The 16188-nt window shown below is 39.4% G+C and overlaps 1 protein-coding gene across 1 annotated transcript in view; it reads right to left on the bottom strand.

The window, feature by feature from the left end:
- FBN1 (fibrillin 1) overlaps positions 1 to 16188 on the bottom strand; it is a 357319-nt gene that overhangs the window by 74122 nt on the left and 267009 nt on the right. The window contains exons 34-39 of the mRNA XM_007935310.1: positions 8068 to 8190; positions 7800 to 7922; positions 5165 to 5290; positions 3248 to 3370; positions 1392 to 1514; positions 921 to 1085 (exon numbers count right to left, since the gene is read on the bottom strand). Coding sequence (XP_007933501.1) covers positions 921 to 1085; positions 1392 to 1514; positions 3248 to 3370; positions 5165 to 5290; positions 7800 to 7922; positions 8068 to 8190 — 783 coding nt within the window. The remainder of the gene's footprint in view (positions 1 to 920; positions 1086 to 1391; positions 1515 to 3247; positions 3371 to 5164; positions 5291 to 7799; positions 7923 to 8067; positions 8191 to 16188) is intronic.

The following is a 16188-nucleotide window of genomic DNA, read 5'->3' as shown; positions in this document are numbered from 1 at the left end:
TTTTTAACCCCTGCTTAAAATTATATTCTAAAATTTTCTTTCAAGTCATACCGTAAGAACGAAATAATTTTTCTTTTCTTATTTGCTTGATTAATTGCTTCTCTTTCACTCAGGGACACTCTGAGTCTGTTCTAGGTGTTCCATATCTAACTAACTAATGGACTAATGAATCTAACTGGGAGCTCTGGAAGCATAGTGCCTAAGGCACTTGACTGCTAACCAGAAGACTGGCAGTTCAAACCCACCAGCCACTCCTCAGAAGGAAGATGGGGCAATCTACTTCTGTAGTGATACTGCCTTGGAAACCCAAGGAGGGGTCACTATGAGTCTGTCCGACTCAATGGTACATAACAACAACAACAACGAATCTAACTAATGGACAAAAGGAAAGCGTTCAATCAATGTGTCTCTGGAGGTAAACGATATGGTATCAGTAACACAGACCTTGGGAGCTCTGGTAGCATAGTGGCTAAGGCACTTGACTGCTAACCAGAAGGTTGGTGGTTCAAACCCACCAGCCACACTCCTCGGAAGGAAGATGGGGCAATCTACTTCCGTAGTGATACTGCCTCGGAAACCCAAGGAGGGGTCGCTATGAGTCGGGTCCGACTTGATGGCACATAACAACAACAACACAGACCTGGAAAATCCTGTTTAAAATAATGCTATCTGCTTTACCCTCAAATGGAAATATTACCTACCCTATCTGATCTTTTAGTGAAGTTCAACGAGGTGCCATTTTCTGACTCTCACGTTGGGAGGGAGGACCCTCAACAGCGCTGAGAGGATCTATCTACCTTCTCTGACTTAAAAGTAGAAACCATCGGCAAGTCCCTCCTGCTGTGGCTTCTGTTCTGTGGATCTAGAAAGGAGAACTGACCTGAAGTGGAATAATAATAACCAGGAGGTTGTCAACTTACACGTGTTCACAAGAGGGCACAGCTCACAAGGAGTACCCCAGGCTCTGCCCAGGGAACAGCAGCAGGAAGCCTTGGAAACACCAACTCCAATTTCATTGCTGCAGAACGTATCTCCATTGTCTCCTCGAGGTCGGAAATCCAAATAGCAATTTCCGGAGCGGGTATCTATTGACCGGGTACAAACAAAAAAAAAGTGTCAGGCAGATTCTTCTTCCTTGAGGTCTGAAAATTCAAACCTGTTCAGAAACTGTTTAAAACACGTAATTTACTTTTACTAAGAAACTACAGCGCCCAAGAATATGCACTGGGAATTTACCTATAGAAACGGTACCTTCAGGTATAAACCAGATTTAGGAAACACTGAAATTTTTCCATTATTAATTTTTTTAATTTTATTTGAGAATGGAATGTTCAGTGCTGCTTTAAAAATAACAAACAGTATCCTTTTCTGAAAAGTTTTTAAGATCTTACCAACACAGCCGACTCGAGTTGGATTCAGCTCAAACTCAGGTGGACAATCACAGGTATAGCTGCCTGGAGTGTTGACACAGTTCCCACTGATACATGTGGTTGGATCCAGACATTCATTAACATCTAAAACGAAACAGCAAAGGGCAGAATTATCACCAGAGGCAATATAGGGCAGACCTCACTGTAGAACAGTAGTGCTGAATCCAGGACTCCAAATGAGAATTTTCAAGAGTTACTAGTTATAATTACACTTAGAAATGCAGTCTTCCACTTCTGAAACAGAACCCTTCAGGAAGGAAATATGTCATAGTCTTTGGTCTTTTTCCCCTGGAACACATTTAGCATTCAAATTTGTCATCAGGATAAAATATAACTTTGGAACTAGGAAAAATATTCCAGTCAAGGTAACTGAAGGCAAAACACTGCTGTGACCTCGGTCAACCAAAAATTCAGACGCAGGTTTTAAGAAAATATATTTAATATGTGTGGCTTGTTATTTCACAAAATTAGAGCAAGATGTCCCAGGGAACCCTCAGGAGTAGGCAGTTTTTGCAGCTTCTCCCCACCAGGCGTGCTTGCCTGCGTGTAACAACATGCAAATGCACACTCATGTATGAGGCTCAGAGTGTTTCTTCTGTCCCATCTTTGATGCTGGATTGAATATTTCCCTTTCTGTTTCTATTCCAAAAATATGTACAGCATTCCAGATATTTAGGACATGGGTTTTGGCAAATTCTACCCTTGTACATTCCTTTTGTCTGTTTCAAAAAACTCATGAAATACTCAAGAATAAACCTACTGATTCAGAGAGGAACAATGGGGAGTGGGGACAGTATCCTCAGGTCCTCCCCACTGGTAATTCTTCTGCAATGGTAACCTTCCATTCTGAGATTCTTTTGCTCAAGTCACATGCAAAGTTGGATGAACAGGATCAGGCTAACAGAAATGCAGTTAGGTATAATGATGCTTATGGTGATCTGAGGCACTGAGGAAAAGACATAAACCATGGAGAGGTGACTTCCTAAGGTGTGGCAGAAGCCTGGATTGGTGTCATAGACTTTTTATAAAAATCAAGGGAAGAGTATGTGCCTGGGGAGGAATCTCTTAGTCCAGCGTATTTGCAGAGGGAACAAAGAGGTCAAAATCTGGAGAGCCACGGAGTCATGGCTTAAGTGGTTGAAAAAAACAGACTTTTCTTGAAATCCTGAGTCCACAGAATAGAACTTGTTTTCTCAGTAGTCTAGAACTAAAGTGGGGGACTAAGAAGAACTGCAAATGATGTTCAAGTCTTAACCCACAGCATCAAAGTAAACCAAGTGACCATCTACCAGATGCCTACATCCTTCCTTCCTTTTTTCCTCTTATGTCTCTGACACTCCCTGGCTGTACAGGAAAATGCTCTGTACACTAGAGATGGGCACTAAGCTCTATGCACCATGTGCTCTGGTCACCACTGGCAGGGCAGGGAGGAATGAGCAAGGAGTGTGCAAGAAAAAAACCCATGATCACAGGGCATGGTCTTCAAAAGGAAACTTTCTCAAAATGTACCCAAGGAGCAAAGGAAACAGCTGGGAAGCCTCATAGTTGGAGCACCCCTGAAACATTCCTCTGTAGCCATGAGCTTGATGCTAAGGCTCCAAACTCTGCTCCTGCAACTCTCTTCACCTCTTCCCTCAGCATCATTCATAACTAATCAGTTCCAGGTCTGAGGAAATTTACCCTGTGATTTCCAAAGCTTCAGTGCTTCATCCTTGCTTTTCTTTTTCCTGCGACTACCCTGCACGGTCCCAATGAGGCCCCAACAGCTGGGTTCCCTGGGCACTTGGGAGCAGATTTAATGCAAATGGGTCTCTCACCTGTGCAGTTCCCGCCACTTCTGTCCAGCTCGTAGCCTATCTCACACTCACAGCGGAACAAGCCAGGAAGGTTGTGGCAACTTCCGAAGACACAGATGTTTGGGAGGGCACACTCGTCGATGTCTTGGGGGAGGGGTAAAATAAAAGGAAAAGTGTAATGTATTTTCTCCTAAAGAAGCTGCCCAATATAATTAAGCAACTGATGTGATTATTAAGAAAATAAAGACCAACTGCTTTTGATCTAGGCCGTTCAATAGACGTTTAGATGTTTTGCCATGTATGAGGAAGTCTCATAGTGAAAACTTATTTTTATTCAGTTACTATTAAATGCCAACAAGTGTGCCAGGTCCTTTTCATATATATACCTCCTTTATGGTATTTAACATAGGTCTACCCTACTTCGGTAAAGTAAGAGCCAAATAGGTCACCTTAGACTAAAAAGTTTGGTTGTTTCTATCTATAAAGTCATTGTTTTTGTTGTGAAATAAAATTTTAAGGACCACAAAGCCTTTGTAGTAACTTTGTTTTATAACCCCTTGAATCCTCAGTACAGTTGATAAAGATCTAAAAACTGCAAAATCTTTTTCCAGGCATCTATCATAGCCTTGTGTTAACTTTAAGCTTACACAATTGACACGCAGGCACATTTTTGACCTTGAGACTGGCTTTAAATAGCCATGACCACTCTGCCAGCAATGATTTATATTAAGAACAAACAAACAAACAAAACCTTCTCTTACTGCATTAAGAGAAGCAAAACTTTCACTGTGACTATTTATGTTACCAGAGGTGGCACAAGACCTGTTTTCCTTGGATGTTCAGAGTAACATGAGTAAACAAAGCATTAGGCACATGATTAAGAGCCTAATCTGGTTTCTTGCCTCACAAGAATTTTATATCAAACTCTGCATACTTAATATAAACTGTATAAAGAACACCCAATGGTTCCATAACAAAGAAAAGATTTACATAGAAATATATGAGCAGATTAGTATACATGTCATAGCTGAAGTCTGATTTTGAGCTAATGTCTTGTTAACAAGGAACAACTATTAGCTAATGCATTAATCACAGTCTTGTTTAAACTTCTACTGTCAATCCTTATCATTTGTTTATTTGTACTAAAATCTTGTTAATTCACTGTAGTCACTAATTCTTTTCAAATAAGGATAATGTACTTAAATTTGACAAGTGTGGGTAAAAAGAAGAACCTTGCATTTCCTAACGAGATCCATTCCCAGTCAAAAGGCTCCCAGGACTTTTCCTGTCTGATCAACACTTCTCAGAAAGCCAGATCCTTACTCTGGGAAATATGACACTATGACACTATGCCAAAAGGTACCATACTAGATGGAACTGCAAAAGACTGCTCCATGTCCATGTATGTTAGATATGCAGAGGATGCACATGGTGAGGCACACACAGGAGGACATTATTCTATAAATGGAGAAGACTATCCTCCTGGTGCTATAGTAAAGCCTTTATTTCTAGAAATGATACCATGGTAAATTTCAAAAACTATGTTTCCATATTTAAAGATAACTCTTCAACAGGACATTATCAGAGGACCTACACTTTGAGTTCTTTTCCCCACCAATAGGGGTAAATGGGATGCATTGAGTTAACTACATTTGGTTGTCTTCTCTCTCCTATGACCAGTGGCGGTGCACTTGCAGACCATCTGGCTGGAGTTAACTGCACAGCTTGTGGCCAGGGACCTGAGATTTTTTTCTGCACCAAGATAACTGGCCCAGCTGCAGACCTAGGCCCTCCACTAACTGAACCGACCAGCTTAAACTTAAAGCCAAAGCACACTTCAATTAAATAAATAAATAAATAAATAAAATATAGCTTCAGGAATGTTTAAATAATCAAATATCACTGCGAGAAAGTCGCTATGGTTTCCCCATCAGTTACCGTCACAGGCTTTCCCGTCCGCACTGGGCACAAAGCCCATGTCGCATTCACAGCGGTATCCGCCCGGGGCATTGAGGCACTGGCCATTGCCACAGAGGTTCAGATTCTCGGAGCACTCGTCAAGATCTATAGCCAGAAAGAGACACAAGTTATCTTCCTCAGTTAGAATTTTTCCAGTTCCTCAGGTCTGACAATTTTTGTAATTGTCAGTTTCCTGAGTGTAGCAGCATTTTGTCATAATTTCTATTTGTTACATTTAAATTCATTTGTTTTTCTATTTCAAATGCTAATAATATATTGAATATTCAAAGAATATGGGGCTCAGATTCAGATTCTTGAATGCTAAATTATCTCTAATGATATAAAATGAGTAACAAGCCAATGGAATCATTCCAACCAAGGCTTTTTCAAACAGGGTCATCCACATGAGGACACTTTTGTGACAAGAAATAACATACCATGTTTTGTGCCTACTTCTCAGGTTTCAGGATCAACTCAGTTGAGTAGTTAAAAAGAAAAAAAAAAAGAAAAAACTAGAACAGCAACTACAGCCAGACCAAAGCTTCCTATCTAATTAATCTCCACTTAGTTTTGTTATTAATTGCAGGCATTCAAATGATCAAACATAAAACTTTGAACTTTTTTGTTTTTAAATAATGGAGGTTCATGATGACAAATCTTTACTGGGCTAGGTAAAAAAAAAAAAAAAATTCAAATATGACAAAACTTTCAATGTGCTAAAAACAAATTCCAGGTAAATCACATAATGGGCCTCAGTCTCCTGTGCATAAGTGACTTCTGATTAGCAAAGCACTCAGGGTAAATTAATGCTATAAAAGTTGTAAGAGCAGCTATGCCACTTAAAAGCCAATGACTAATGGACATCATCATCTTATTGAATGCCAAAGCCCTAACCTAAACCATACTACCTATGTATACATGTACATGTTGTTGTTGTTATGTGCCGTCAAGTCGGACCCGACTCATAGTGACCCCTCCTTGGATTTCTGAGGCAGTATCACTATGGAAGTAGATTGCCCAACTTTCCTTCTGAGGAGTGGCTGGTGGGTTTGAACTGCCAGCCTTCTGGTTAGCAGTCAAGTGCCTTAGGCACTATGCAACCAGAGCTCCCGATTAAGATATTGTAAAACTGGAAGTGAATGAGTTCCATACAAAGCAGTGATGGAATTCTTACTTATAACCAATGTGTAATGATGATGATGACTAGTGAGAAAAAAAATATAAACTGTTGTCTTGATCAGAATATCCTTATACTATTACTTTATTTAATCCCTTTTCCTTACATAGCATCCTACAGCAAGCTCACTTTTGGATTTAGTGTGGAAAACAAGTCATCGGTGAGAAATAAACACAAAAATATAAAGGCCAAGGCAAACAAAACGAAGTGTGACTTTTTTTTTTTAACTAATGATATAGTTATTGTTGTCGGGGTTGAGTCTGTCCAAACTTACAATGACACTATGTACAATCTAACAAAACACTGCCTGATCCTGCACCATCCTTGCAATCATTGCTATGTTTGAGCCAATTGCTTCAGCCTCTGTGTAAATCCCTCTCTTTGAAGGTCTTCCTCTTTTTTGTTGACCTTTTACTTTAGCGAGCATGATATGTCCTTCTCCAGGCACTGGCCCTCCTCATAACATGTCCAAACAGCATGAGACAAAGTCTCACTATCCTTGCTTCCAAGAATCATTCTGGCTGTACTTCTTCCAAGACAGATTTGTTCATTCTTCTGGAAGTCCACTGTATATTCATTATTCTTTGCCAACACCGTAATTCAAGTGCATCAACTCTTTTCCAGTATTCCTTATTCATTGTCCAGTTTTCACATGCATGAATGGCCAATGAAGTAAGACATTTGGCTGCTAATCAGAAGGCCGGCAGTTCAAACTCACCAGCTGCTCCACAGGAAGAAGATGAGGCAATCTACCTCCATAAAGATTTACAGCCTTGGAAACCCAAAGGGGTGGGGGGACCCCTATGAGTCAGAATCAAGTTGATGGCAGTGGGATTTGTTTGGTTATGAGGTAACTGAACATACTATGGCTTGAGTCAGGTGCACCTTAGTCCCCAAAGTGACATCTTTGCTTTTCAACACTTTAAAGAGGTCTTTTGCAACAGATTTGCCCATTGCAATATGTCATTTGGTTTCCTGACTGCTGCTTCCATGAGGGTTGATTATGGATTCAAGTAAAATGAAATCCTTGACAACTTCAATTGTTTCTCCATTTATTATGATGTTGCCTATTTGTCCAGTTGTGAGGATTTTTGTTTTCTTTATTTTGAGATGTAATTATTGTGGTCTGATCTTCCTTAGTGTTTCAAGTCACTTCTAGAATATAGCAACATATGGTGATATCCATCTATCTATCTATCTATCTGTCTATCTATCTATCTATTTATTTACCTACCTACCTACCTACCTACCTACCTACCTATTAGCTTCTGAGGTCTCCCTAATTGACCTTAGCCCAAATTTTCACTCTAGGGGATCTAGTTTCAAAAATTTTTTTCTGTTAAAAGTTGTCTATAATTGATCCAGCTTTCGGAAAAGAACTGATGGTCTAAAAGGTGTGGAATACTTTGTTTCTCTGATGTTTTTAGCTGTACCTACCTGTACAAGTGAAGCCGTCACCTGTGTATCCTTCCTTACAGAGGCAGCGGTAAGATCCCATGGTATTCTTGCAGTCTGCATGTTGGCTGCACATATGGGTTCCATTGGAGCATTCATCCAGATCTTTTTAGAAAACAATTATGTCATTATTAAAAGAAAGCGTGGCACTAAAAATCAGTAATATACAAATTTTTTCTTTATAGAATTAATACTTTTATATTTATAATATATGTAAATCACAAGCAATTTCTGTTATTCTCCAACTCACCAGTGCACTTAATGCCATCTCCAATCCACCCAGGGCTGCAGCTACATTTGAAGCTTCCTGCCGTGTTGGTACATACAGCATGTCTGTCACAATTGTGTGCTCCAATTTCACATTCATTGATGTCTGAAAAAAATAACCAGTGGTTTTTAAGAAGTTTAGTACCCATGCCTTTTTGGTGTTTAAAATGGTTTGGCAATATTCAAAAGCTGACTAGCTCTCACACTTCCCACAGTACAGTACAGATCAGCTTAGCTGCCACATACGTAGACTTTACTACTAAACCAAAAAACCAAACTCACTGCCATAGACTTGATTCTGGCTCGTAGTGACTCCTATTGGGTTTTTGAGGCAGTAAATTTTTACAGAAGTAGATTGCCCCATCTTCCTTCCATGGAGCAGCTAGTGGGTTTGAACTGCTGACCTTCTGGTTAGCAGTTAAATGCCTTATCCACTATGCCACCAGAATACTCAGTAGCTTTAAATTTCATTTCATAAAGGAAGAACGATATGATGCTATTGCTATTAAAACCAAAAAATTGAATATAATTGTTTTCCATTATTTTAATGTAAGTGTCCAGTCACTGCAAAGCAAAATAAACCCTCTGCCAGTTGCCTATGGCATTGATACTCATGGTTATATGTTTCTATTCCCAATAATATTACTAACTCAGTTACAGAGTAATAGTGTACCTTGTTTTCGTATCTTATGCAGATGAAGGAATACAACGTTGTTGGCATATTAGGAGAGGTTTTCAATGATATTCTATGTATAAGTAAATCTTATCTTAAATGTAAAGCATTGTATTATTAAAATAATTGTGTTTTATTTTTATAAAAGCTTTACCTTAGGTATTGTTAAATCAGTTGCAGAGAATTTTCCTTAACGCAGCATGTGGACCATCTTGTCCCTAGCTTCTTAGAGTCCTAGCACATTGGAGACCCAAGCCTTCTAGCATATTTCAAGTAAAATTCAAGTAAATCCAATAGGGATTTTGTCAGAATAAGGAATACAAGATTACAGTCACATTATTAGACACTGCATTCTGTACACTTCTATTTCCAAATTTAGTCAAAATAGAGTCTGTAGTATAGGAGTATTATAAGAAAGAATATAAAGACATTGAGTGAAATAGGTTTTCTTTCCTGAAATTAATCCTTTATATAATGGAAGACACATAATTATGTCTCATAAGAACGAGAACTCATAGAGACGATACCATCTTTCTACATGGAAACCAATGTCTGACACACAAGTTAAGTCAAAAACGTTAATTTTGGCAGACAAAATGTTGCAAGGATTTCCATTTATCACTAGAATAGTGTCACAAAAAAGAAACTGGGCAACTTATGTTTACCCTATTGTTTACTTAAGAAGCCCAATGAAATAATTTGAAAGTGTTTGGAAACACGCTGTTTGACAAATATTCCATCTAATGCTCTGAAATGGGCCCAAGAATCTTTGGCTTTTTCTTAACTTTCAGGGAAGACACAAACAAAACAATGATAGATGTGTCTGACAAAAAAAATTGTAATATCACTAATAATCGTAAAATGAAAGTATGTCAGGAAGAATCTTCTTGTGATGACAACGTATTATGTAGGTTATTTTTCATGTAACCTAGCAGCCTATCGAATTACTAGGCAGGTCATAGGAGGCACAGAGCAGGAAGCTTTATACTCGTGACTAGGAGGTTTAATCAACTGACTGAGCACAGCACATTCCAAGGATGAGCAGAAGGCCAACCCATGGATAATAGTGGTTACAGGCACTAGAATTCGAGAAAGTAAGCCTTTCCATACCTGACCTAACAATCTGACCTGTTTCCAAGGAGGGCAATGTTCTTTCTTCCTCAGATAATCACTCACCTCAGAGTCAATGGCTCAAATCACCACTTTTCTCATATCCTGACATAATTTCCCTCCCTTATTTGTCCCAATATTGAGTTAGGAGGAAACAAGCTTCAGTTGTATAAATATTAAAGCCTCCAAAACCTACTGCCCTCGAGTCAATTCTGACTCAAAGCGACCCTACAGATCAGAGTAGAACTTCCTCATAGAGTTTGCAAGGCTCCAAATCTTTATGGAAGCAGAGCTGCCTCATCTTTGTCTCATGGAGCAGCTGGTGGGTTTGAACTGCCAACATTTTGGTTAGCAACCCAAGCTTTATCTGCAGTGCCACCAGAGCTCTTTCTGAAGCTTACAGGTATTATAAAATCAAGGAATTTTCCAGATGAAAGAAACTTAGAATTCCGCTATCACAATCTTCAGTTTCACAGAGGAACACACAAAATTCCCAAAGGTGTGAGGGCTTGCAAGGACCCCACGGTCAGTGAGGGTCAAAGTGAGGCTGGCCTGGAATTCAATTTCCCTATCAGCAGCTTGACATTCTTTCCTGATGCCATAGTTGCCTAATCAAAGCTCTTTTCTTTGGTTACATCATATTCTAAGTAATTGTTTATAGAGTTTTAAAAATATTGGTGGATGTTAACAGATTCATAGAAATGTTCACTAATCTCTTCTACTAAGTACAATTTTCAGAAATGATCACAGACTAGTAATGCTGTAATCTTTCTCTTTCCAATTTTTTCACAACCAAAGGAATCCTTGTACAGTAAAATCTGCAAAAGCTGTAACCTGTGTAAGAAACCTGTGACAGAAGGAAAATGCAAATATTATCCACCAATAGGGAGTGAGCTCTGGTGGCATATTACCAGCCACACTCCTCGGAAGGAAAATTGGGCAATCTACTTTTGTAGAGATACCATCTTGGAAACCCAAGGAGGGGACGCTGTGAGTTGAATCAACTTAATGGCATTGAGTTTTTTTTTTTTTTTTTGGTTAATAGAGAGTGAGGAGAGCTCTGGTGACACAGTGGTTAAATGCTCAGCTGCTACCCAAAAGGGGGGCATTTCAAACCTACCAGCTGCTCCGTGGGAGAAAGATGTGACAGTTTGCTTCTGTAGTCTGCAATATTTATAACCTCGGAACCCTATGGGGCAGCTCTACTCTGTCCTGTAGGGTTGCTAGGAGTTGGAATTGACTTATGGCAACAGGTTTGTTTGTTTGTTTTCCCCAACAGAAAGTGATAGCAAAGTGTTAAGACTGTACCATGTCAATGCTTGCGAAATCCAGAAAAACAAGGCAGTCTCACAAGTTCTGGCTCTCACAGGTTTCACTGTACTCATGGTTTTACCTTTTGTATTTAATCTTGAGATTCCCCTCTCCTTTGAAAAAAATCATCAGTAGTATAGCTAGTATACTATTAATATACATATTATATATGTTAATATTATATAATATTAATAATATAAAAAATGCAAAAGCAACCACTGCCGTGGAGTCGGATCCAACTCATAGAGACCCCTCCTTGGGTTTCTGAGGCGGTATCACTATGGAAGTAGATTGCCCAACCTTCTTTCTGAGGAGTGGCTGGTGGGTTTGAACTGCCAGCCTTCTGGTTAGCAGTCAAGTGCCTTAGGCACTATGCCAGCAGCCTTCATGTTTGGCCTCTCCATTTACTCTAACCCTTTCTTCCCCAATGCTTAATCAAGGAGCTCCCTCAGTGAGCACTCTGTGCCCAGTGCCCAATAAACCCTTATTGTTATTATTATATAATAATAGCTAATATATATTATTATATGATAGATATGATAGATGTGTCTGACAAAAATATCCCAGGTATTATAAAATATATATTAGCTATTATTATATAATATAATATAATAATAACAATAAGGGTTTATTGGGCACTGGGCACAGAGTGCTCACTGAGGGAGCTCCTTGATTAAGCATTGGGGAAGAGAGGGTTAGACAGCTAATATAAATTTCTGGGAGCTCTAGTAGCATAGTGCCTAAGGCACTTGACTGCTAACCAGAAGGCTGGCAGTTCAAATCCACCAGCCACTCCTCGAAAGGAAGGTTGGGCAATCCTACTTCCGTAGTGATACTGCCTCGGAAACCCAAGGAGGGGTCGCTATGAGTCGGGGCTGACTCAACGGCAAATAACAACAACAACAACAATATAAATTTCTGTACTTGTAATTTACTGCAATGTTTTCATGGTGAGAAGAAATTATATTGGTAAGAGACCGTGTATTGTGGACTTTGGGGTGCTAAGAGAGAGTAACTCAGGAGCCAGGATTCAACTCTCCATTTTGTGAATATTTGTAGAAGTCATTATCTCAGTGTCTGACACTTCGATATGCAATATGTATATCTGGAAGACTTGGTCATAAAGTGGGAAAGTGTCTCTGAATAAGAGGTAGTTGCATGTGTGCAAGCGCACGTGTGTGTGTGTATGTGTGTGTGTAATACCATTATGCATTAATTGTTTTCATGGCAGACTGAGGCTTTAGACTATACTTTATTTTGGAAGCAAACAGAAGGGGAAACTGAGCCATAAGAAAAACAAACAAACAAAAATGCCATCTTCAAATACTCTACTCTTCAATAATATGAAGGAAACACAGCACATGCTTGCCAAGAACATCTCTTTCTGTACAAATGTTCCCTTTCCTTCACAAATTTGCTCCAGACAGAAAATTCCTTTTTAAGATTAAAAATAAGCACAAGCCAAGAAAAGCAAAGAAATTCAAATTTAAGGCTGACACTGCAACCTCCTTAACCCCCACTGAACTTCTCTCCCAAAGACTCTCAAAGATTCTCCTCACACAGCTCTCTTGAAGGGCAAGGGCGTGGTCCGAGCAGAACTGGGCACAGATTCTGGGTGTGTCTCTCGTGAGTCTGACATCACTGTGATGGCTTGTGCTCGGAGCTGATCTGTCTCCACTCATGGTAATAAAGGGAGAAGGCTTCATCACCAGCACAAATGCCCGCCTTCCCTGCTACCTGGGCATCAGTAACAAACCCCAGTGGGCACTGAGGGAGCTCCTTGATTAAGCAATGGGGAAGAGGGGGTAAATGGAAAGGCCAAACATGAAGGCTGCTTGGATTTCTTAGTTTGGATGCAAATTTGAGCCAAGACTGTTTAACTGAACACCCATGGAGTTTTCACAGGCTGACAGCCAGTGGACAAGAATTAGCAATGATAAGAAGCTGGAAGGAAATGAATGCAAATTCTGACTTTAGATGGCTTTAAAGTATGTGATTCTCTCCCACAGACTGAGACCCACCAGTAAAATTTTTCATGTGAAAGGAACCAGACAGATTGAGAAATAGAATTACCAAAAATCCGGGTATTGTAACTAAAAACATTTTACACCACTTAGTTGGATGCCACATCCATGAACTGACTTAGTGATCACATAATGTGATTTAAATGACCAGTTGCTGTGTAGTCGACTCTGACTCCTGGTGACCTCCTGTGTGTCCCAGTAGAACTGTGCTCTATTGGGTTTTCAATGGCTAATTTTTCAGAAGTGGATCGCCAGGTCTTTCTTCTGCGGTACCTCTGGGTGGACTTGAGCTTCCAAACTTTTGGTTAGCAGCCGAGCAGATGAGAGGTGTCTTCTTACAAACTAGCTTGTGAAAAGCCAGGAGCCACCAAGGATGGCAGTTAGCAGTACCCTACCTTTTCTTCTTCCAATTTCTTATCTAATTACAATTAGAGTAGCAGAAGCTGTATACTTGGATATACAGTTGTAAACTGTATACACGGAAATATTGTAATCCAGCCTCAATTCAAAGACAGAAGAACTATGTTCTAGGTTTCAAGCAAATGAACATTCTCCTTCCATAAAACTGAACATTCCCCTCTGCAATACCCACGATTTTGGACAAGGCTTAAGGAGAAAAAAAGAAACCCTTAACATCTGTGTGGGCTGGGAATGTAAGTCAGTGGGTGGATTCTGAACACTGCTGAAGTGATTGGGGGAAAAAAACATGTTTATTTGTTAAAATGGAAACAATCAGTAATGACAAGGGAGCTGAAATATTTAGACAAAGCTGTAATGGAACCCAGAGGACTTCTTTTTTTTTTTTTTTAGTTCTCATGAAACAAAGTTCCTCGCCTATGAAATAGCATACATATTTTATAATTCGTTTGTAGGGTACTCATTGAAAATATATATATGTGTGTGTGTGCATATATACATGAATAGACATATATATATATATATATATCTTTTGTCTGTTACTAAAACATAGTTCTAGGTCTGTTCTTTGCTGTTCTTTGCTATGTGGTTTGCTTATCCAATTAGGCAAGGTAGCTATCTCTATTTACATTAGTTGCCTGGGACATTATAAACACTTGTCTTTAACATGACCATCACCACGGTAACCTGATGGTATTCTAAGCTGTGAATGACACTAATGTTAAGCTAAAAGCAGGCTAAAGGAGTCCTAGTTACATGGAATTAAAAAGCATTTTGGCCTAGATTTTTAAAAACTTGTTTTTAAGTATACCAAACTTTCTGCCAATCCCTCCTTGTGTAAGTCATTTCCGATCAGTGTGACACTCCTGGTTGCTAATAACAGTATTTACAGAGGGCCTCTTTTTCTTCTTTACTCAATGCACCCCTCTTTCCATATATCACTGCTCACCCTAAAGGAACACTTCTGGACCTACAAAGCAGCCTGGTGATTCCACGAGCCAGTGGAAGAACTGGAAATAAAAACCAGGGTTCAAACACTTCAGACGGGAATATCACGACATGCTACTCTGATGTCAAGGGGCTGTGAAACTCAAGTCTTCTTCCTACAATGTTAACTGGACTTTATCAAATTGAAACATCATGTTAGGTCACAATTTTAAAAGGTGGTTGGGGGGGAATGTTGGCCTTTGCAAGGGATGATGCATTTCTTGGTCATCAAATCTCTATCTATTCACATCATTCACTAAAAGGCTGTTGTTCTTTATTATTATTATTGTTTTATTGTGGTAAAAATATATGTAACAAAACATCTGCCATATCACCATGTTTTACATGTACAACTTAGTGACATTGGTTTCATTTATCATGTTGTGAAATTATCACCACATTCCACTTCCAAATTATTCTACGACTATTAACAGAAACTCAGTGTCCCTTAAGCCAACACTCTCCCTATCTCTACCCTTCCACCCCTGGTAACTACTAATAAACTTTGGTCTCTACACATTTCTCTATTTCATACAAGTGGGATTATTCAGTATTTGTCTCTTAGTGAAAGGCTATTCTTCTTAATTTTAACTGGCATCATTTCATCTAACACGGAATGACCAGCTCTCATTTGCATAGCCTTTCTATCTGTGAAAACTCAACGGTGCAAAGCCTTTTCCTACATAGAGTAAGACTTTCTGTCTTTAAATTTATTTCAATCTTGTTTGTGTAAAGAAACAGTAGTACAGAATATTGGGAAGGCTGAAAATTGAGTCTTTAATTAAAATGGCCTCAATTAATAAAGACTTTTTTTTTCCACTACTTGTCATTGAGTTAATTCTGACTCACAGTGACCGCCTGTGTATCTGGGCAGAATTGTGCTCCATGGGGTTTCCAATGGTTGATTTTTCAGAAGCAGACTGCCAGGACTTTTTTCGCAGGCACCTCTGGGTAGCTTCAAACTGCCAACCTTTTGGTTAGCAGCCAATCTCTTAATCATTGGCACCAACCAATAGCTGTATTTATTGACCAGATACTGTATCCTAAGCACTATGCCAAGGGACTTATCTATATTATGTGTCATTTTATGGTATTAGATGGGCAGTGTTTCTACCCTGCTGTACACAGGGTTGGAACCAACTTGATGGCACCTGACAACAACATATGTCACTTACCTAAAAGCAAATAAGTATTGCCTGACAACTGAAGCCTTCTGTAGAGTGTTGTTGGTGATGGTGGTGGTTGCTGCTAAGTTGCCTCCAATGCACAGCAACCTATGTACAACAGAATGAAACACTGCCTGATGCTGCACCTGCTTTGTGATCATTGGTATGTTTGAGTCCATTCTTCATGGTAAGCAGCCTAAAATAACCAGCCTCTGCACATGCCCTATTTAGCTGGAATTTGGAACATGAAATTCGGGAGACCCTTTCCCTATAGACAGTCAAGACTGTCCAATGAGATTAACTTCTTCCTTCATAAGCATCAAAACTCTCTGGGCTGAATTTATGTGCACTCAATTTAGCCAGATAGTGGCATTAACCTCTATTAAGTAAAATGCAACATGAAACTGTCTTCCTCT

Source organism: Orycteropus afer, unplaced genomic scaffold, assembly GCF_000298275.1.
Source record: "Orycteropus afer afer isolate SDZICR_OR568_19922 unplaced genomic scaffold, OryAfe1.0 scaffold00026, whole genome shotgun sequence".
Lineage (NCBI taxonomy): Eukaryota > Metazoa > Chordata > Mammalia > Tubulidentata > Orycteropodidae > Orycteropus > Orycteropus afer.
This window is presented reverse-complemented; position numbering and strand designations above follow the sequence as displayed.